At 34.0% G+C, this 22,854-nt stretch overlaps 1 protein-coding gene across 2 annotated transcripts in view; it reads right to left on the bottom strand.

Annotated features, from left to right (window-relative positions):
- The window catches only part of CACNA2D1 (calcium voltage-gated channel auxiliary subunit alpha2delta 1), a 347,921-nt gene that overhangs the window by 83,872 nt on the left and 241,195 nt on the right, over positions 1 to 22,854 (bottom strand). For both annotated transcript variants that reach the window (XM_021543146.2, XM_021543144.2), the window contains exons 7-10: positions 22,372 to 22,503; positions 9,534 to 9,603; positions 8,658 to 8,708; positions 7,521 to 7,620 (exon numbers count right to left, since the gene is read on the bottom strand). In XM_021543146.2, coding sequence (XP_021398821.1) covers positions 7,521 to 7,620; positions 8,658 to 8,708; positions 9,534 to 9,603; positions 22,372 to 22,503 — 353 coding nt within the window. The remainder of the gene's footprint in view (positions 1 to 7,520; positions 7,621 to 8,657; positions 8,709 to 9,533; positions 9,604 to 22,371; positions 22,504 to 22,854) is intronic.

Consider the following 22,854-nt stretch of genomic DNA (forward strand, 5'->3'; position numbering starts at 1 on the left):
TTTGAAGGATCCAACAGATTTGTTAGCCAGAGGAACCACAAGGTAGAACTATAAAATCATTTTATATACCACTAAACTACACATTTTAAATACTAAATTTTATATACTACTTTTTATACACTACTCATTTTAAATACTACTCATATACTAGAGAGCTCAGATTTATTTGGGAAATCACAGACCCCCATGCCATGTGTCGTTAGAAACCTGACTCCCTGACATTTGACAGCTATAAGAGGAGACAATAAAAATGTGTATTGATGCCCAAAGCAATCCCTCAAAGTAGGAATGGAGGTGACTTTTCTAGTCATCTGGAGCTGTCATCTATATTGTACAGTAATAAACGTATAGTTTCCAGCAAAATTCCTGCTCCTGACATCCTCATGTAGAATTTGAGCTTCTAATTTCCACTCCCTTTGGATCATCATGCAGTCAAGCATAGTATTCCCTAGAATTAATGCTTCATGACAGATACAAAATGAAACAGATTTTTTTTTAAATTTGTACTATTCCTTTCCCAAATCTTTCCACGTCTTTTTTTATCTTACACTCATTTTAAACATTTTCCTTCCACAGCAAGCTTAAATTACAATTAATACTATAAAGGGCATTTCAGATTTGCACAAGACTTAGTATAGAATATTTAACAGAAGAACCCTTAAATAAGAGTAAGGAGATGGATTTAGTTGGTTTGGAGATGAAAAAGTTGTGTAAAAAAGAGGTGCTGATCCTAGAGGTCTTTAATAGTGAAACTCCTACGTGTGCAAACATGAATGTTCTGTATTTGTTTGTGTTATCTGTGTGGATGGCCTGATTTACATATATGTGTGTGTGTAAGAGTGTGCCTATGTAGACATATATACATATATATATATATATATATATATATATGTTCAGATGGCTTGGTTACTAATTTGTAATTCTAAAAGGAAAAGCTTCTAAAAGTTTGTCATGTTTATTTGCAGCTATGTAAGGCTCAGTTTAAATGATAATTTAAGAAAAAAACTGCTGAAACACATTCTTTCTTTCTAAATCCTGTAGCAGTATTTCAGGTATGTCCAGATGGCCTCTGAATAAAAACATGAGTAGCTTCTGTGTGGGATCTGTCTGGCTGCAGTGTTACAAAGGCTTAATAACTTATGCACAGTTCAGAGGTGAACATGGCAACTTGGCTTCTGGAGATGGTCCTGGTCCAAACTGTAATTTTCAGAGAGAAAAGAATTGACATGATTTTTATGTTATATTGGTTTTTAAATACTGACATTATTTTAAGCCAGATATTCCAGAAGAAACGTAAGCAAGTACCACAAGGAATATTATCACTGGCATGGAAAAGTAACACTTCATTTTCACCTCTCTGTCATAGATGATTCTGTATTTGTCTGCTTTATATAAGTATTTGCCATTTGGTCTTATTGCACAGACAATATTCTAGGGCTTGTTAAAAAGAAGTTAACAAGAAATTTTTACTTACACTAAGGATAAGAGAAAGCTTAACTACTGAATGTGTCTTTTGCTAGACAGACATAGAAAAACTGCTAAGTAGACAGAGAAAATAAAAAAGGAATTGGTATGTATTCCCTGTTTGCAATAATGAAAGCTTTGCAATATTTACTATTTTGACTATTTTTATCACACAAGGGTCATGAAATAATTTTCAGTCCATTAATAAATGAAGTGGATGATGAACAACTACTTGGAACAAACATTTAAGTTGGCAGGACAAAAAAAAAAGAAAAAAAAAACAACCAACCAATGAAAATCTTTACATATTCTTGATTTCAGGCTAAAAGGGGCAATGAGACACTCTAATCTGACCTCTTGCATACTGTCTCACCACCCATCTATCATTGGTCATTAAAATTCCCTTTGGCTACTTCTGCAATAAACCTCTACATTTGGAGGTAGATGTTTGCTTAAAGTGCATCTTCCAGAAAGGCATTAAATATTGGTATGAAGACAATAAGAATATTTTCTTGGCATTTTTAAAGGCATTTTAACTAGTTATATGCCATTCAAATTTATTTGTCTTCTTCTAGTGCTTCTTGCAGTATTGTTTTTGCCTGACAGGTTTGAGGGCTTATGGATATAAGAGTTGCCCCAGCAAGAGCACTTCTCATCTGAGATTACATCAATCATTAGATTATTTATTTCTATACCCCAGAACAACCAAAAAAAAGCTCAAATTCTGTGAGTTTGAGAGCATGCCTCAAACTCACCTTCTCAGATGATGCACTCAGGTGTGTGAGAAGATGCTTTCTAGAGCCAAGCAATCACCTGTAAAACACTTTCAGTCCTCAGAGACGACACAGTATTTTTCGTAATATCTGAGCCAATCATTTTTGTGTCAAATTACTGATATGTTCACATAGATGTAACAGTATTCAGCCACAACAAAGGAGTCATACAGTCAAAATCCAAGTTCAAACACTTGCAATTTACCTTCCAGGAGAAAGTGAACCATCCACCCATACACTGTTTAGACAAAAAGTTGTCTCTAACCATGTCCCTGAAACTGTACAGGCATTTCTAGTTCATCATCTCGGATGAAGATTGCAAGAAGCTTGTGGTCCCTCACTTTTTATTGACAAAAAATTCTGTAATTTGCTTTCCTGAGGATCAGGGTCCCATTGAAGTCAATCTCATTTCAAAAAAATCAGCTAATATAATATCCTCTTTACCCTAATATTCTGATCAACTCTATTCCCACATGAAAGACTTTTAACATATCTTCACTGATTTCTTTCTTGACTTTCCTTTTAGAGAGAAGGTAAAAAGAAACATAATTCTACAAGCAGATAAACATTCTGTGACACTGTTCATACTATTGTAATTCCTGCTGTTAAAAATAATTTTTTTCCAACTTCTTAATAATCTCTTGGTTTCCATAATTTCCAAATTTTCTCCGTTGTTATTTGCAGAATATTCATCTTCATTACATTTGCTAAACATGTCCTCCAGCTATATTTCCCCTACATTTATCTCCATAAATACATAGCCTTGCTCTACCTGTAATTATCAGCAATGTAGAAATTTAATACCAGATTTTGATCATAACTTCTTTAAGCCTTTTTTAACCCTGCACCTACATTGCTTATTCAATATACCTGTATGAAAAAGCTACATTTAATTCACTTGCACCTTGAATATGGAAGATGCAAGATTATGACTTACCATTAAGGAATGCTAATGATTTTCCACTAAGGAACATTGCTACCAAGATGTGTTTACCTGCAGCTATCATTGCTCTCCTCTTCTTGAAAATGAACCATTCAATTTAAGAGAAACTGAAAGGTCAGTTAGATGGATTGCTGTTAAGAGAATCAGGAAGCTCAACAATCAGACCTAAACTTGCCCTTCTATCACTTTTCAGTGACTAGGGAAAAACACCAAACCATGTCCCATGCCAAAAAAAGGAATTACATGTATTTGTTTACTGTCTCACACAGCTATGTTGCTGATGAGCCTGCACACTTAATTTCAGCTACTGTGATTCATTACTTGAAATGCTTCAGGATTAAATCACTTCTTATGCAGATATACTTATTGTAGAGGGAACCTGATTCTCTATCTAGTTTTTTATTTGTCAAATAATGAAAAAGATGGCAGGCATCTTCATATTTTCTCCTTAGTATTATCCAGTAAGGAAAATGATAAAGTAAAAAACAAAGTACATTGGCAAACCCCTTCATACATCTTGTTTACTCTAGATCCACCAACAGAAATAATTCAGTTCCACTGATACCATGATCATGTTTGATTTCTCCCTCAAGCAGTGATGTTGTTTGGAAAAAAAATAAACACCACTGAACTTTTCTGTTTCAAAATTCAAAAACAGTAAAAAACACTGTCATACCATTTGAATATGCAATTCAATTTCAGGTCCACTAAAAATATTACATTGAAATAATAGAGGGAAAAAAAATTAAGTTATTTTAAAATAAAATTCTTCAAGTTTTTGCCAACTTAACAGAAGTACATTCCTACAAAGCTAAAATTTCTAGCAAAGGTAGTATAAGCATGACATGGAACGTGGCTCTAGCATCTAGCATCCTCGTCCCTCCACTAAGACTTCAGGCTAAGGTTTCCACCCATGGCATGTTATTTAATTTTTAAAATAAACTTTAGAAAGTAGTTCCCAGAAGGAAGGAACACCTCCCTGTATTTAAGATAATATAGGTGCAATATGAACTGCAGAATACAGGATGGATCATGTAAAAGAAGGGGAAAGGAACCTTTTGATATATTGAAAAGACTTTTAAAAAAACATGTTTCTCCCTCTGTTAGCATATTTAAATATTTTAATTAGGCTGGGTGCACAGCTTTTTCTTTGAAATCAACTCATGTAGAAATCATCTTCCCTCTGAGTTTACTCAATGTGCGGAACTGCACAAGAGCAGGAGATGAGCTTTCAGTTTTCCCAGAATATGATTCTGTTCTATCTCATATGCTCTTGACATTTAATTTCCAGTTCCTAAGCAGTAAATACTAGTTTGGATTTTTACAAAGGCTAAGTGAATTTTAAAAGTACAGCAGCTCCTGACCTTTAACACATCTGTTGCTGTAAGGGAGGTTTCTCCTTTGTGTGGTTTTCTGCACCTCTGCAGATTTGAAATACATTTCTCCTGCACGCTACCCGCAATCACAAACAAATTACACTCTAAGTGTCAACATCTGAAACCAAGTCACTAAATCACGACATGCTGGGATGGAATTGCTGCCCCTATCATCTACTGCTCGCTGCTATCAAAGCCTCTAACCGGATTAGTGGGAAAACAGCTGTATTACTCATGCATTTAAGCCCTTGCAAACAGCAGGTTTTCTCCCTGCAACAAAGCACAGCACTTCAGATAAAGAACATGTAAATCCCAAAGGAAACCATGATATATTAGACCCTGGCTGTCTTTTTACAACTTACAGATCATTCAACCTTTCTTTCCCTGGAAATAAATGCAGGAACTATGTTGATTCGGAAGAACTAATGTTTTTAGCACATCTACTTTTAAGCTTTTTTTCCCTAGGATTTCCTCATATACAAGGAACAGTTCATTAAATCCTGCTGTCACTTTTAAGAAGTGATTGACATGAGCTTAAATCCATGTCTTTCATTTGTGGGCATGAATCATCGTGCATGTGGGCTTTGTGGGACAACATCTTGGCAGAGGTTAGCAGTGAAACAGCTCTCTAATTCACTCAAAACCCCAGACCAAAGGCTCCATGGTTATTAAAGCTAACAAGCCATAAAACAACTGTCAAACATTTTAGGCCAAAAGATCCATGAGGGAAAGAAAAATTGTGGATAACTTCTAGTTAGTGTTAGTGTTCATGTATCCATATGCTAATGCTGTATTAACTTAACATTTTCACCTAGCTTTTTGGACTTTTTCATTAACTTATCATGTCTAATACTGGGATGCTTTGGAGAAAATGTTCTTAAGCAAAAATATGCAATATGTTGAATAAATGTTAAAAAAATATCTACTAAATCTGCATTTATTTAATCTAGAACAAAATGTTTGGGTTTTTTTGCCTGTTGAGTTTACTAATAAAGCACTGGAGCTGGACTTTAGATAGACCTACTCCATTATGGAAACTTTTGTCAATCAAGATGATCAAATCAGAGAATTGTTTATGTTTAAAAATACTTCAAAAATTATAGTCCAACTGTTAAACTGATTCTGCCAAATCTTTAAAAACCAAAAAAATGTTAAAAAAAACAATCTTCGAAGACCAAACTTGGGTTCACTTCCTCTACATATAGAATGCCTTATAGTATTACAACCATTTGTTTTCTATCTATAGCATATATTTTCCTGTCTATTCAAGAAATAAATTATATGTTGTAACTCCTCCACCTCAAATCCATTCATAAATCATCTGAATAAATGAAAAAAAAGTAATTTTAATTATAAAACTGAAAAGTTTTAATAAAGGCAATTTTAAATTATAAGGGAACAACATCAAATAGCACTTTATGAAATATTTAGATATGCCATGCTCTATAATGCACATTTCTGTGATTGCTGCCCCCCACTGATGATAAAAACAACATGACCAAAATTTCCTCTTTGTTTCTGCAATCCAATTTCTGATGTGAACCTCTAAAGTTCATCCAAAGGGAAAAAATGGCCATTATGTATTGTAAGTAACAAACCCCTGGGGAAATACACTGTAGAAAATATCTGAGGGTTTCTGGTCCTTTTTTTGACACAAATCCTGACCTTGAGGCCTCATTAGCATAATAATGACCCTTAGCTAATAAAATGCAGCCTAAGGAAGGCTTAGCATTGATACACTATTTCTGGTCATCTTGGAGCAAATGTAACAAAAGAGTTTGGAAATATGAGTAAACCAAGAGGTAGTAGGGGTCTAGATTTTCCAGCAGTGAAAGCTGGCACAGCTCCACTGAACATAGAAATCAATTTCCATCAGTTTAGATTACAAGTTTGTTTGTTTTTTTTTTTTTGTAAAACGGTGAAACTAAGAAGATTTCAACTCCCCAATACCAGTACAGAGAAGCTTATTTCCTTTTAACAATAATAAAAAACATCAGGTTTTCTTTTGTCCCACTGCAATTTAGACCAAGGGAAATGGTCATATCCCCTATTAAAAACTTTAACAAGCCATTTTAACTTTAATACCATGGAGAGTAAGCACTTGTCTGCCCCTTGCAGAAAGTTCTAGCTAGACTGACAGCAAACCATGAAGCAATAAGTGGTTTTAAAAAAGATTTCTTTCAGTTATATTTCAGGTCTTTCTCCCTCAGGCTGGCTACAACATGACTCTAAAAGCTGAAAATTATCTCCAAAATAATTCCAGTTACACATCATTGAGGCTGTCTCTTGTTATGCAGAATATGCCTGTGTTCTCATCCTAAATCCATAGAATCAAAACTCTACAGTTGAACAGCTTAATAATAATAATAAAAAAGCAATAATTAAAAAGCTTTTCCCAGGCTAGAAAATGACATCCAAGGTATTCTCCTGACAATGGAAAATTTTCCATACCTTCTTCATAGATTCTTCCCTCTATAATATTATTTATTATGAGAAAAATTGTTTTGCCACCCATCAAGTGGCAAAGAACTGTAGCATTTCTCAGAAACATTTCTTGTTCAGGTCAGATATATGGCTCCACATCTACTGTCATTATGAGTCAAACAACATGAGCTCCAAATATTTTCTGCGTAGAAAATCTGTGAACTAGCAATTATTTCAAGACAATTTTCATATACCAATCTAATGGGAGAGGTTTCATACACACAATAGAATTTAATTGAAAAGGAGAATTTGGTTATGCAGGAGTTTATTTAAATTACTTTTGCCCTTCACTCAAATATATATGTAATATCAAATCTAGGGCATTAATTTTATTTTATAAGGAAACAAATACTTTTACAAATACAAATATTTTAAGTATCTTTGCAGCTTAACATTCAATTATCTCACATCTAGTATTAAAAATAGTTTGCTTTTTGCTTTGTTGACAATGCAAATTATGTGGAAAGAACAGATACTCACTGAAACTACATTCACAAAGTCATCATCAGACAAGGTCTCCAACATCTCAATGACCGATGTGCGGATCAGCTTCAATGTCAGCCCACTGACACTCCCACTCCTAAAAAAATTCACAACAAAAAAGCTGAATTCAGCAAATATTATGTAAAACATAAAAAGAAAATACAGAGCACCCACTTTCACAGTAAAATGTTCAATTTAATTCCTGAATTCTCCAACTCACCATTATTAAACTATTTACTATTTACTATTAAAGTAAGTCCAAAACTGGCACACAAAGCCCCAGTCCTGTGCCTCAGATGGCATCATAATGCTGCATTCTTTACTCATTTCCTTTTCAAGAAATCTGAGTTTAACACCTTCAACCAATGCATTATCTAAACATTTTTTACTCCTACACTCAAGATTTACAGCTCTGGATTTTCAGAGATGCAAATGACAGCTTCTTTGATTCAAGGCAAAACCTAAGCTGAAGTGAAGAAATAACAAATGTTGATAAAACTCACTGCTGATAATGCTTTTACACCATGTGTAAAAGCATTAAATGCAAATTCTATGCCTGAGAAGCTTTTTAGCATAAAGCAATCTGACACATCAGGTTCAATGCTCCCTTCAGTCCCTCAACATTGCCTAAACCTCAGAAGCCTTGCTGAAGCAGAGAGCAAGCTTTTATTCATTTCTTTGCTTGCTTTCTAGCAATTTTTTATAGTAACCAACTTGGCAATTTTTAAATCTGTATTGTAAAAAACACAAAGTCCACATACATTCTTATCTTTCATGTGCATTAAATCATTGTCACATCTATTGTAATGATTCTAGTAATTTGTTTTTAGACTTGTGCTTTACAACAAATCTTGGCATGCACATTCACTTGATTGCTGCAGTAATTAATAAGTTGAAAACAGAAAAATACTGAAGTGATTTAAATAAACATTTCCTTGCCTCCAGTTTAATAACTTTCATGTTTGGCTTGGGCTTTTTGGAACTCTTTTCTATTATGTATTTATTTTGCTCATACCAAGATTTTTAAACCTTGCATACAGGGACCCCCTCTATTTTTCACCATACAGAGATTTGTTCAATGTACCCAAGTACTTCTACCCCACTAATGTCAATATTCAGACATTAAACACTCACGCATCCACTAAAATAAGCATGTCTTTGGGAGATGCTGCTCCTTGGATATACCTGAAATAAATAAATGGTATGAATTACACAAATTTACATAAACTTTTTTTGTATGTGATGGAAGACACTCTGTGATCTCTAAACTCAAAGGAGCTGAACCAACAAAATCCTCCTGTTGTAGTTAGTACAAAACCCATGTGTTATTATTTCCTCTCTTGCTGTGTCTCCTAGATAAATCGAAGTCTAAACCACATTAGGGTAATCTAGACATAGGAGTACTAATCAAAATTCACTGTTTTCACATGACTAAAAAACAGGAATGCTATTTCATAGCTACAGATCTTGATGACAGATGAAATATTACTCAGCCCATCCTAGGCAGAAATACTTAGTCCTTTGGAAAAAATATGTCTAACTATATCCAAGTATCAATATGCTTTATGTCTTGAGAGGCTTATATAAGAAAAATCACGAGATATAATCCCACTGCTCTCCCATCTTTTATATATCTAGTGATTTTATTGCTGGTCTAAACCACTGAGGCATATTTTTAAATATTTGCAAAAATCTGGAAGAATGGTTCAGTCTAATTCTCAGGATTATAATTGACTTTGGCACAAAATCAGTTTTTAATTGTCTTACACCTATTTGATAGTTATCCTCCTATGAAAAGTCTATGTAATCCACTAGTATGTCAACTATAGTGGATATTGCATAACAAGGAGTATAATCTGAAATTTTTTTATTTAGAAAAACTAACAACTTTTAAAAAGAAAATAACAATATCTAGAATAAGAACTATTACAATCATGCAGAAAAAAAGATTTTTATATTAATATCTAGAAGTTAAAGTATATATATTAAACCTTTAAATAGAAATCTTACCATGGTCTTCTGCGTACATCATACAGATCTATTTTGTTAGGAGTTCGACTTTTATCTACCCATGGGGAAGCTAAAAACAAAAAAAAAATTATGGAATAATATAAAACTCTATCTCAAGTATTTTAATGACAACAGTGAAATGAATCAGTATCACAGACTTTACACTATATAAATATCAACATTTCATATGGATAAAAAGTCTGTATTTCTGTGATATGTTGTTGAAATACCTAGACACCCTTATACATATTACCATATAATACAATACAATAAAACTATATATATGTATATGTGTATGTATATGTATGTGTGTGTGTGTATATATATGTATATGTAAGGCCAAGTGTGTTGAAGAAACAGGTACTGACTATAACTGACCACTGATTTCAATGGAACCAAAAATTGAACCAAAACACTTTAGATAATGAAACAACTTTTTTAACAACAACTTAATTTTACAAAAAGTTAATTATTGCTGCATATAATAATGGTATCTCTGTTATGAGCCTTAATGATTGTTCACTGACTCAAGAGCTTTATCTAAAAATGCATGTTAGAAAAGTAACATGAAAGTAGCATATTCTCTGAAAAAAAAAGAGATGTAAATATTTATGTCTCTGTAAAGATACTACTAAGAATGATGACCTTTTTAAAGTGTTTAATCTAGGATTTACCATAATTTTCATCAGAGGTGGCAATCATTTCCCTACTGGAAAATAAAATGACCCTTTCAAAACCATGTGACAGCTTAACGAACACAAATAAAAATGTGAAAAACTACAGGGAATGAGATAATGTTTCACAATTTGTTCTCGCACTGTATGCCAAAAGCCTTGGGGGTGTTATTTCCTGACATCAATCATTTTTCTGTCTAGGAAATAAAGATACAGGCAGCTCCAGGATTCTTTCTGAAAAATCATATACCTAAGACAAAATGGAAGATTTATATCTTCACCCATGAATACAAAAGAAGACATCAGCTGTGAGCAGTTGCCTATTTGTGATTTTACAAAAGGAACCCTTTCCTAAGAGACCAAACCATGATCTGGCCTATCACTTACTGGAACCTTTAAGCTGAGTGTAACCCACATTTAGTAGTACACATTTAGCAGCCACAGAGAAGACTGTGTATTGTTGCACACCAAGAAAACCTCAAAATCTCTACTAGTATTGTCTATGATTTCAAACTAGACCACCTAAGAGGTCTTTCGGGCTCTGACAGGATGGAAGATTTGAAATTTTCAGAAAGGAGAGAATCTAATTTTTTTGAGGTGGATATATGTTAAAATTCTAACTTATGTATCATTACTTAGACATGCACAGGTTAAATTCACCAGTATTTTATGAGCTTACAAAGTTAGCACATGTTCAATTATGGATTTGTTTTTTTTATCTGTCCAGGCTATCCTTTCCATAGAAATTCCATCTGAAAATCCATCTTTCAGATACATTCCCTGAGACTTGCAAAACCTTAATAGAATGTGCTCATTTCAGTTTGCATTATGAGTGCTTTAGGTAAAATAGCAAATATAAATCAAGATACTGACCAAGTCTGCCATATATTTGTCAAATCTTCCAGTCATTTCAGTGACATCCAGTAAAAAGCCTATGCCCTACAAAATATGTCCCTCTGAATTGACACATATCTTGGACAGCCTTCATAAACTGAGAATTATCTCAAGCTATGATCCAGATTTATTCCAAATCAACAGAGACAATTCCATTTACACTGGTAATTTTACTTTATTTCACATGACAGGTAAGTTCAACTCCTTAAGTTCATTCTGTAAAGTAAAAGGATCGTGATTCAAAGATAATTTGAAGGCAGGAGCTGAAGGAGGGCCCTTCTAACATCATCTTCATATAATACTGTGACAGTGAATGCTGACAGAGGTAATAATTTAAAACTGAACAAATGTTCTACAGGCAGAATGACAGAATGGCCCTTTAGCTAACATAAATTATCTACTGAAAACCATCATAGGAACATTTAGCTAGAATCCATCTGATATCCCAATTGTCACATCCTACTTTAAACTACAGGGTGATTTTTCTAAGTTCTAAACTAAGATTTACAGAAATATGGGTTAAGATTTTATTTTAGCTGTGCAACAGAAGAGCATGAGAAAAAAATCAGCTACGTTTTTCTGCAAAATTTGAGAGCAACAAATACATGTTAATGTAGCACCACCTGACAGGTAAGCACATCACATCCTTAAAGCCAACATCAGTTCTCTCAACAGAAAGCCCTTCAGAACCAGAGTTTTTAGGCCAAAGAGCCTGTAGCAAACCTTTCAGAAACATGAAGAGGCAAAATTATACAGACTTAAACACCTAATAGAAAAATTTGAAATGCCTGAAAGTTTCCCTTGTATTTCTAAAAGCACCAAATACAACACTTGAGGGGTTTTTAATGGAAATAAAAATCTCAACACAATTAAAAATTCCTTTTCTTTGTTTTTTTTTTTTTTTTTTTAAGTATGGAGAGGATGCTCAAAACTTCTGTTTGAGACAGTAAAATGAAGAATGTGAAGACAATTTTTTCCAAACTGATCTACATGAGAATTCCTTTGGTTAAACCTTGTGCTACTAAGCCTGGAGCCAGTTTTACCATAGCTTTTCAGTAATAGCTTGGACTGCAGTGAGGCCCAAACTATCTCTTTTTGGCTACATCTATATTAGCAAGTTAAAAAGAAAAATAGAAAGGAAGCCATTCATGAGAACTAGGCTAAAAACTATAACAGTACAATTACACACAAAATAAACTGAGTAGAAGCCGCTCAACACACTACTTACAGACTATCTGGTTCTTCTGGAGATTATAAATGAGGTTGTGAATGGTGATTTTGTTTCGGGTATATAAACACAATGGTGAACACAACAAATAAATTCTACTTTTTTCTCATTAGAATGGCTCTTTCAGTACACACAGTCCTGGAATGACTGTCAGCAGCTTTAGGGATATCTGGAAAAGGTCTTTAAAAACATTATGTATTACCATGCTGTTAAACCACTATTTCCTCTGCTACATGTCAGTTAGTTTTGTTTTCCTAATAGATACATTATTTTCCTTCCAGGAAAATAGAACAAGCTTCTACATGCTTAAGTTTCTATGACTGCATGATTTATCACAAGATATTAATGGCTGCTGGATCATAGACTAATTAAGATATATAATGTATAATGAGAAAACTTCTTTCTGATGTTTCTACAGCAATTTACATAATCTAGTAGAAAGTCTCTGCAAGGCTCTGCATAACATAAATAAGGACTCAACCCTTAGTATCTGAAATTTCATTCACACCAAAGTACTGAATTCCCTCTTCACCCCAAGAATTAACATGCCTAAATTGCCCATTCATCCTAGTCTCTATCTAGAATAACACTTTTAATTTTAGATGGTTTTGAATAGCCTAAAAGGTATTCACTGGTTTTACTAACATTCTGAGTATTTATGGATTTATAGATATTATTGAAATTGCTTTTAACAGGAAACTGAAATTCCCTTATGATATTTGATCTCCAGCGATCAATTGTAACTTAAATCCTGATTTAATATTTTTAAAACAATCTTTTAAAAATATGATAAATACTTTCTATGCAAAAATAAGTAAGTTTGCATTCATAATTATACAGGAAATAATAAGAAGGGATGGAGACCAATGAAAGAGATGTGTTGCCTTTTTGGTCCATATACAGAAAACACTATAAAGCCATTTGGGGAAACTGGCTTATAACTTAGTGACAAAAGCTATAATGTGGTCTAAAATAAAAGCAGAATGAAAAACACAAAAAATATTATTACACATTTCCCTCAAAAACTTAAATTCATCAAGGATTTTGAGATTTACAGTTTTGTTTATATAATCTATTGTTTAATACACTTTTATAAGGTTGTTTGGAACCTGCTTCACCAATATCTTCAATAAATCAGCCCCACCACAGTTCATTGTTGCACATGAGTATCTTTGAACTATGTCAATGCTGCACAGTTCTCTGGTGCATACATTAAGCTTTACTCATGTTCTCTTTTGATGATTTTCCAGATTGGCATGTGGATAGATTTGATACTTTATAAATTATTCATTGGTTTTGATATCTCTCCCATCTGTTTGCATTATTGAGATACAAGGACTGGATATAATTTAAGCAATAATAAGCCATGTTTTTCTGTTATTTCTGTTATTTAGAGTAAAAATCCTCAGGTTTGTTGCTAACAAGCAGAACCAATTAATGAACTATAGAGACTTTCACAGAGTAGAGCCTAAATGAAAATATTTGTTAGGAAAGGAAAACCTTGGCTACAACCTCCCATTCTGAATTCAGATGATTTCAGAGGCATAGGTGAGTGTCATGAGGGAAACTCTCCTGAACTTTCTGCCCTGTTCTACTGGTTAGGTATGTATGTGCAAGGAACAGAGAGGCAGAGATGAACTATTAACAGCTTTACATCCCATTACATTATTAACACATTAGAGAAAAGAGGGTAAAAGCTGATATTAAGATAGGTAACAAATACCAATTATCAAATCCCAGACTGCACCATTTTATCTTGATGCAAATTCTAAATTTTATCTTGTGATCTCTCAAATTACATTAATGTGGGTATTCAAAACAATCAAAACCATAGACTATTCAATTCCCTGAGCCAGATTCAGCAAAATCTTCCTCAGATGGAGCAAGGGTATAAGTTACAGCATATACTTTGCTGATATTTCATAATTCTTATAGTGAACTTATGTGAAAAAAACTGATTTCAGATATGTGATACCCAGACTATTTGAGAAATGTGATACTCCTCAATTTTCTACTCAGTCAGCTGAATTTCACTGTAGCAGCAGCACTTCTGTAGAATTCCTTAGCTGTTTCTTCAGTAAAAGGTGAGACATAGTAACTAAAAATAAGAAAGTCCCTAACGTTAATAATCATAAAGTGTTTTCAACTGCTATAATTATTATTCAGGATATCTGTACCATAATGATGCCTTGGATCAATTCTGGTTAGTACCATCCTCTCAAGACAGAGATTGTTACCGACCAGCTCTGTGCTACCACACCAGATGTTCAGTCAGGACTGAATGCAGCCATTCCCTTGTGATTTTCTTATCCTAGTGACTGAAATCGCCAAGATTTTAAAATATGTTCAGGTAAAATCTATCTAAGTCAGACAGATCTGTGTAATATCTTCTGTAACTTTCACAACATCATCACAATACAGAAAAGGGAGATAATAATTGTGAGTTTTTTTAGAATGAATTACCCATGTGGTAATGGGTAATTATGTTATGGAAAAAACTGCACTTAGTTTTGTCACAAATCAGTTAAGCAAATGTTTGATATGGGAATAGTCCATACACAAACAAATGTATTGATTTTTGGTCCCTATGTACCAAAGCACCCAAAAGAGCTTAGAATGTGCAATACATATTGCAGTCTTCGACTTCAAATGAACCTCTTTCTGCTATCTTATTTCAGATGCAAACATTTCTCTTTCTGCATGTATAAACTGAATTTTATCCTAAATGTGTTACTTGCATTAGTTTCACCAGGACTAGGGACCATGTCCCAAAGAGGGCTGGAGTATCAGAGCCTGAGAAGAAGAAGCAACAAGCTGTTTTGTTGGGTCTGTTGTGGTTTTCCTTTTTCTCCTATAAGAGCAAATTCTGGAGATTTAAATCTGTATCATAAAGACACAAAGATGGCCTGAATTTCAGCATTGTGAGCTGCAGTATGTAATTTCATTAACTCACTAGAAATAACAGGTTATCCTGTAACACGATGGATCTGCCTCTGTAAATGCAAAATTCAGCACATCATTTTGAAAAATGAGCCATAACTGAAGTTACTGTAAGATTTTTCATATCATGAAATGAGGTTGTAATGAGATGGATGTCAATCTCTTCTCTCAAGTAACAAGGGACCAGGATGAGAGGAAACAGCCTCAAAGCTGTGTCAGGGGAGATTTAGATGGGATATTAGTAAAAAATTCTTGCCAGAAAAGGGTTGTGAAGCATTGATACACACTGGTGAAGTGGCATTCACCACCCCTGGAAGTTAAAAACATGTGTGGATGTGGCATTTGAGGACATGGTTTAATGGTAAACGTGGTGGTGGTGCTGAGTTGATGGCTACACTTGATGATCTTAAAGATATTTTTTACCAACAATTCTGTGATGAGTATGGTTAGATCCAAATCATGTCAGTTCCTGTTCCTCCCTCCAGATTTCAAAGGAAAAAAGAAAAAAAGAGTGAACAACACTCAAAGAGGCTTATTTCTATGAAAAAGTAGAAGTATCTGCCTCACACACACTAATTGCACTAATTGGTAATTTATAAGCTGCATTGCTAGGAAAGAGTTTGTGGTTTTACTTTGTTTGTCTACTTTAAAGGTGCCTTTAAATGTTGAGCTGTTAACAGGAACTAACAGCTATAAAATATAAAACCTTTTGCAAAAAAAAAGTGACGTTCTCAGTTTTTCAAGGCCTTTGATTCATTTTGTATGGATTTTTTTAGGCTTTCCAGTCTCTTAGTATCTGCTTCAGTAATTACTTTCTCTGGAGAGTTCAATATCATGGCCACAACACTATTGCTTGCCATTAATTGCTAACACAAGAGCAGCTGTGCACAGCAAGTTCTTCATTTTGAGAGATACCATTTTATTTTATTAGAAATTGATTTTTAAAGCTCTTCTATTATTAATTTGTCTAAACAGGGAATGCTCTAGTAGCTAAGTGAAACCTGATTCACTAACATCTGGAAACAGGTTAAGGTTTCTTTTCTGGGCATTTTTTGGTGGTGGTTTTTTTTGGTTGTTTTTTGGTTGGTTGGTTGGATGGATTTTTAATGAAGAATAAGAGATAATACTTATTCAGATAGCTCTGTTCTATCTATATTTTTAATCCAAAATTTTGAAGACTTTAAGGACAAGATTATTTTTCTGGAAAATCATCACTGAAGTGCTGCTTTCTTTATGTGTGAATTTTTCTATTTAATACCTTATAAGCTCAAATTCCATATGAATACCCTACTAAAATACTGGCATGAGCCATGCAAATAGATGGTTTTTTAATTAATTAAAATTTACATCATATTATACCTACTTATTATATAGACAAAGTAAGACTAAGTAGAAGTCTACAGTAAAGGAAGAATGCAACAGTTCTTTTCACTGTACTTTTCAGTACAGTACTGATATTACAAACATCCAGAGGAGATTACCAGACCTGATGATATTTAAACTGAATTTAAGTATGAGTTAACATAAATGCACACAATACTAAAAGAATTGTTGCAATGCATAACCCTGGCTTGAATACCTAACCTTCAGAGGATCACTGATGAAGCCATTTTATCTCTCTATAGCCATTTCTTTTATTTGCAAAATGAGGACAAAATGATGTTTTTATTCGTTTTTTAACCAGAAGTGTTTTGCAGATGAAAATTTGTGTTTTATATGCCATGCAGCATATATATGACATGCAGTACAGCACAAAATAATCCATGTGTCTCTGAGAACATAAAGTCTCCTGGAACTGGAGAACTTAGCAGGATTTCAGAAAGAAAACAGCATTCAGTGCTGTCCATTGGGAAAAGCTCCTGGCAGATGTTGTCCCTTCAGTCACACCATGGGGCTGTCTAAAGGATTTCAATAAAACTCTGACTTACCCTGTTTAACAACACAGATACATCTTCAAGCTGAGGGAGCAGATGAACTTATGAAACACATATATACATGGTTAGGGCATGATCATATATATTTAAAGTAGGAATTCTTATCTAATACAGGTAATACAGGTAAGGTCAAATGAAGAGGACAAGTATGTGTGTCTACGTGATGTGATACAAGAAGGGTGTAGAGCTGCAGGTTGGACTCAGCTTTCTCCTCTGTGAAAGACTCCCAACAAAAAGCCTCCACAAAGACAACAGAGAGGTCACAAACCTATGTGGAAGCTTGGGAGACTGGAAGACACACCTTTTGCCAGAAATATCATACTGTGAACACAAGCTTTCAGATGAACTTCCCATAGGCCCTTGTTAAATCTCAGGTAGAATTGGGAAGATTTGGAACTGTTTGGGACAGGATAGTATTTCTTTCTCAGTTTTATTTTAGTTATGAATTGACTCAACTTTTTGGACCTTGACCAAGAGTGGCACATTCCCACCCTCAGGCCTCTGGTCACTGCAGACCAAATACTGCCCCACTGAGCCCAGGTTCAGCATTTCCTCATAAAAGATGCTGAATCTGCTCATGCATCATCATGCCACAATCATGAATATTTGTAACTCACTAGCTGAAATCTGCAACTATCAATACTATCAGTCTCCCCATCAGTAGTACTCTTTCTAGTATAACCCTTGGGAAAATTATTATTTAGTGTACTTCCCTGAGAGAGCTGAGTCAGTACTGCTGATCAAACAGTTTTTTCACTAAACATTCATCTAAATCAGGACTGTGTTTTCATTTCAGTAATCTTATGCAACCAATTTTTCTTAAGTAGATTTATTACTGTAACTAGAAAGCCTCCTGTATCACATTTAACTACAAATAAATGTCTGTTGTCTGCAGTCCGGAAAAAAACAAAACAAAACAAAAACAAACAAACAAACAAACAAAAAAACCACAAAAAAACCAAAAAAAACCCCAAAGAAATCCAACCAACCAACCAACCAACCAAAATAAAGCCCCAAAAAGACCCAACAAAATGAACAGAGAGATGGTATCTGGTAAAATGCACATAAATACAAAGTTGGTTATAATGTTTGTTTAATTAGTAGTTGGTACACTGAAAATAATATGCCTCCCATTGCAGTATTTTAATGAGACATTGATTAACAATTACAGTCCTAATTATGTCTATAATTAAAAAGAATTTTGTGATTAAAAGAGGAACTGATTACTTTATAGCTACACTTCCAAGTAGTCCACAAAAAACATTATATCAAATTGCTCTTTTAGATAGCTGCTTTCTAAAACCTAGCATTCAAATTACTTGGATAGATGCCTCACAAAATGTAAGTAACTTAATATCTGTCAAATCATATTAAACTACTTTAATTAAATTAATTTATTTTTGAGCAACAGATTTGTCCAGTGCTCTGTGGTTCATTATAAATTAAATCTGAAACCTGATCTATATTAAAATACCTTTCTGTCTACACAGCACCAACAAAACCCTACATGTGCAAGCCTACAGGCAATGGATATTTATAAAAAGACAGAAAAAAGTTTCAATTGGTTTGGAATGATTTGTTAATTTCAATGATCTTGATAAACCACTGCCAGATTACTGCTTTTATTTTGAATCAAAAACTACTGAAACCCTCTGTCTGGACTAGAATTACTCAAGTGACATCTTAAAATGACATCTTAAAAGCCAATACAGGCAGGCTTCAGGAATTAGACTTATAAAGTTAAATAATTATGCAGGTATATGTACTTCTACTACTACTAAGGAGAAAGTGATTCAGCATTTAGAATAGTTTGTGCACTCTTGCCCTATCACAGATAATCTGAATTTTGAACTTAGTGGCTCCCAGTTTTACCTAAGAAACTTCTCTGGGTTTTTTTTTACTGTTTTCATAATACTGAATTTCATAATACTTTCATGAAAGAGTCCCACAAAATACATTTCAACTTCCTTTCACAGCACTTTTGAAAGCTGGCTCTTACTCTTGAGTTATACACTGGAAAACTGTATGCTTGCAGGAAAAAGGCTGGAAATTTCTGGTATTTTAAAATAATATTAAATTAATTTAAATATTAAGTTATCTAAAATTATTAAAGTTATCATATCTTTATTTTTTAATTTCAATGACATGACAAATTTTTGAGTCAGTCTGTTCACTTGTTATAACAATTTGACATATTTTAATTATAGTTAAGAATCATTAAATGTAAAAAAATCCCATAAAATATCCAAATTTTGTGCAACTGTTTAATCTATGTTAAACTGGCCTCTCTGCCCTTGAGGGAGTTGACAGTTCCTCCCAGTTTAGTGTCTCTGGAAAACTTACTTGGTATTCCTTTGAGTCCAGTTGTTTAAATATTCCCTAACTCAACCCTCCTCTACTGGGAACAAGGTGTCTTTATTTCAGAATTTCCTTTTGATTGGAGAGGCCTGTGATTACTGAGGGCTGGTCTTACAGTGAATGAAAAACTAATTTGTGATTTGTGCCTTTAATCATATGCATGAACATATATTACATCCTTCTTAAAAGTTTTATGCACTTCATATGTTTTTTTTTTTGAGCTCTTATTAAATTGCTGTTTACTTTTGAGTTCTTCAGAGCTCATAGAGGAGCTAATAGAAATCTCAAAATTGATCTTGGCATCTTCACATCAAAATGGATGATTGCCAGTAGAGTAACAGAGCTTAGCATTTCTCTTCAAAAATATGCTGCCATTGAAACTAATGAGAATATTGACTGTAATGTGAGAGGATTAAATGGTTAATGGCTTAAACATTGCTAAAATCATTCAAGATCTCCATCCACACCCACCAAAGCCCATCCCTCCCCAAATATTGTTGCTCAATGGAATTGTGACTGCAGAGGGATTTGGGATAAGATAAAGGTGATACCATGGTCTCATCGCCCCAGGTCTAGGGAGAAGAATGTATCCACAAGTGATAGGGGAATAATGGGGTGCTGGTGGCTCAAACTTTCATATTTTACACATACTTCCTTCTCACCTGCTCATAAAAAGATCCCTTCATGCTGTTGGTTACTATGGTGAAAAGGACAGCCCAAAAGCTTCCTTAGAACAGAAGTGATCTACACTTTGCCTATGACTCAAAGCAATGGGACAATATCAGATAAAAAACATTAATACACAAAAACTCTGTTTGAAAACACTCTTTGTAACTTAGAGGTACTGAACTTTTTTTTTAATATGGGAAGAAAGACTGGGTGAATATGTTCCAGACAATAATAAGCAGACTCCTCTATGCATTTTAATTTTGGGTTTTGATATTTCCAAATTCTTTCACAAATATCACTACTATGGAAAAATTCATCACTTTGAAACAGGCTTACCAAAAGCCAATAAAATTAATCAATGTTTTACAATTTGTAATATAATTTTAAAAATGCAAATGTGAAAAGCATCTACTTCAGCATATGAAACCTGAATTAATTTTCAGAACACCTGCTGTATCAGCAAACTGAGAAGGAGTTTACAACAAGAGAGGGATGTAGAACCTTGCACGAAGATCTATTATACAAACCTAAAATGTAAAAGGCTTTCCAATTTGAGCTAGAATGGGAAGCAGATGCACTAAACAACAGATATAATTTACAGAGTATCAGACTGCTCCACACTGTGGAGGTATGTCCAACATTTAAGAATTGGGTAATTACTTAAGAATTTATGAAGTTATGTTCTGACAGAATTGGACAGCTGTTAAATACTTCGCTATGGAATAAATAGCAGGTGTGAGTACCTGGGCTTTACACTAAATTTAAAATTGTATTTATATGCAGTATATACAAGTAACATTTGCAGCCGCAAAACAGAGAAAAGTTTCTCCCATTTTATGCAGGTGTTCTAAGGAAGAATGCCTGAGATTTAGGGGCTCCTATGTTGTGTTGGTGAGCAGTTCGAGTAGACATGTTAGCAAGATCTAAGAATCAATTTTTAAATATATGGGATTAATTTTGAAGTGAAATATTATTTCCTAGAGATTGTCAGTGAGATATATTTAGGAAACATTTTTTTCAGTACTAGAAAAACTTCAGCTGTTAAGCCATGACAAATGCTGACCCCACACATGACGATAGATCGCAAAGCATTGGAAGAGTTGGAAAACAAAATAAATGTTAAATTAGCATTTTCAGTATTGTTTTCTTTTCGCAACATCTTCCTGTATTTATTTCATGATCACCCAGCATGACAAAACAAACAGAATTCAAGTGCTATGAAATATTCTTCCTGTAAACTAGCCTGAGGCAGTTTTTCTGCCTGTGCTAGCACTTGTGCTAATGATACAATAACAGCTTTAGAATAACCCCCTTTGCCCTCAGAAACACAAACAATCTTGTATAAACAGAAGAGAAAGGTTCTCAAAATTCTTCCTCAGGCAGCTGTAGGCATGAGTCAACATGCTTCACACAGCTGTCATGTGTGTAGTGGACACATTTTTCAGGCATTGATAAGAGCATCACTTAACAACAGAGGCAGCAGTACAGGTCTTGCCGTACAACAAGGATTTCCATTACATAGCAAAAACAAAAATCAAATTCAGGCTACTCATTATCTAAATTCAGTTAAATATACATCTATTTAAATTAGTGTGATCAAGTGATGAGATTCTTTAGTGAAAGAGATGCTGGTTAAGTAATCAAGTTGAATTGCCCTTAGATCTAATAGCAAAGATGTACCTGTCAGAAGCTGTGGATTCTGAGAGACATGAACATAGCATGGTGCACTCACATTTTCATTGACATTAAACATGATTATATGTCTACTTTCCAGGTCACTATCTATAAAACTAGACAACTACAAAAATCTCACTTGCAAATATTTAAGTGATTATTTACACAAGATATAGAAAATAATATAAAAAAATAAAATTAAACTCTTCTGCTTTTCAAAGGACAGAATCTTCAGTTCTTCTCTACTTAAAAAGTACTGATTACATATTTCACTCCCAGCTCCTTTCCCCTCATGTTAGCTTTATACCAGAATAATTTCACAATCCTTGAGTGTGTAATTCTGATGTAAAGAAACAGTGCCTATGTAATAAAGCAAGTTTTAGTACCATTTCACTGCTCATAGATAATTCAGAATATTTTCAATGCAATACATGGCACAGGACAGTTGTCTAGGACAGTTGAGTTACCTGGGTAATACCTTGCGAGGCCAGTGGCACTGCCAAAAACCTGCCATAATAAAGTGGGGTCCTCTTCCCTGTTGCGCTTGAACACATCATCCAGCGCTGCAGTCCAGTTGAGCTCATTTAACACGATCGTAGCTGTCAAAGACAACACAAATCTCTTATTAGAAATCACATCCTAACATGGGGAGCAGCAGCTACAGAAAGCAAGGTGGAATATTGAGAAAGCAATAAGATTTAATTTAATTAATCCAGAAATTAAATTTTAAGAAATGCACTTTTTTCCTCTGGGCATTTTCTTTAAATTCTTTTCTTTAAATTTCTTTAAACTCTTTTCTTCTGGTTGCATTTTTTGCATGCCCCCTTGGTTTATTTGCACAGACAATATCTTCTAAAAATACTTATTTTCTTACATGTCACTCTAATTGTACTTCCCAATCACAAAGAAGACTGTTTACAGAAAAATAAATGCTGGCTAATTACAGTGTA

The sequence above is a fragment of the Lonchura striata genome, chromosome 5, assembly GCF_046129695.1.
Source record: "Lonchura striata isolate bLonStr1 chromosome 5, bLonStr1.mat, whole genome shotgun sequence".
Taxonomy (NCBI): Eukaryota; Metazoa; Chordata; class Aves; order Passeriformes; family Estrildidae; genus Lonchura; species Lonchura striata.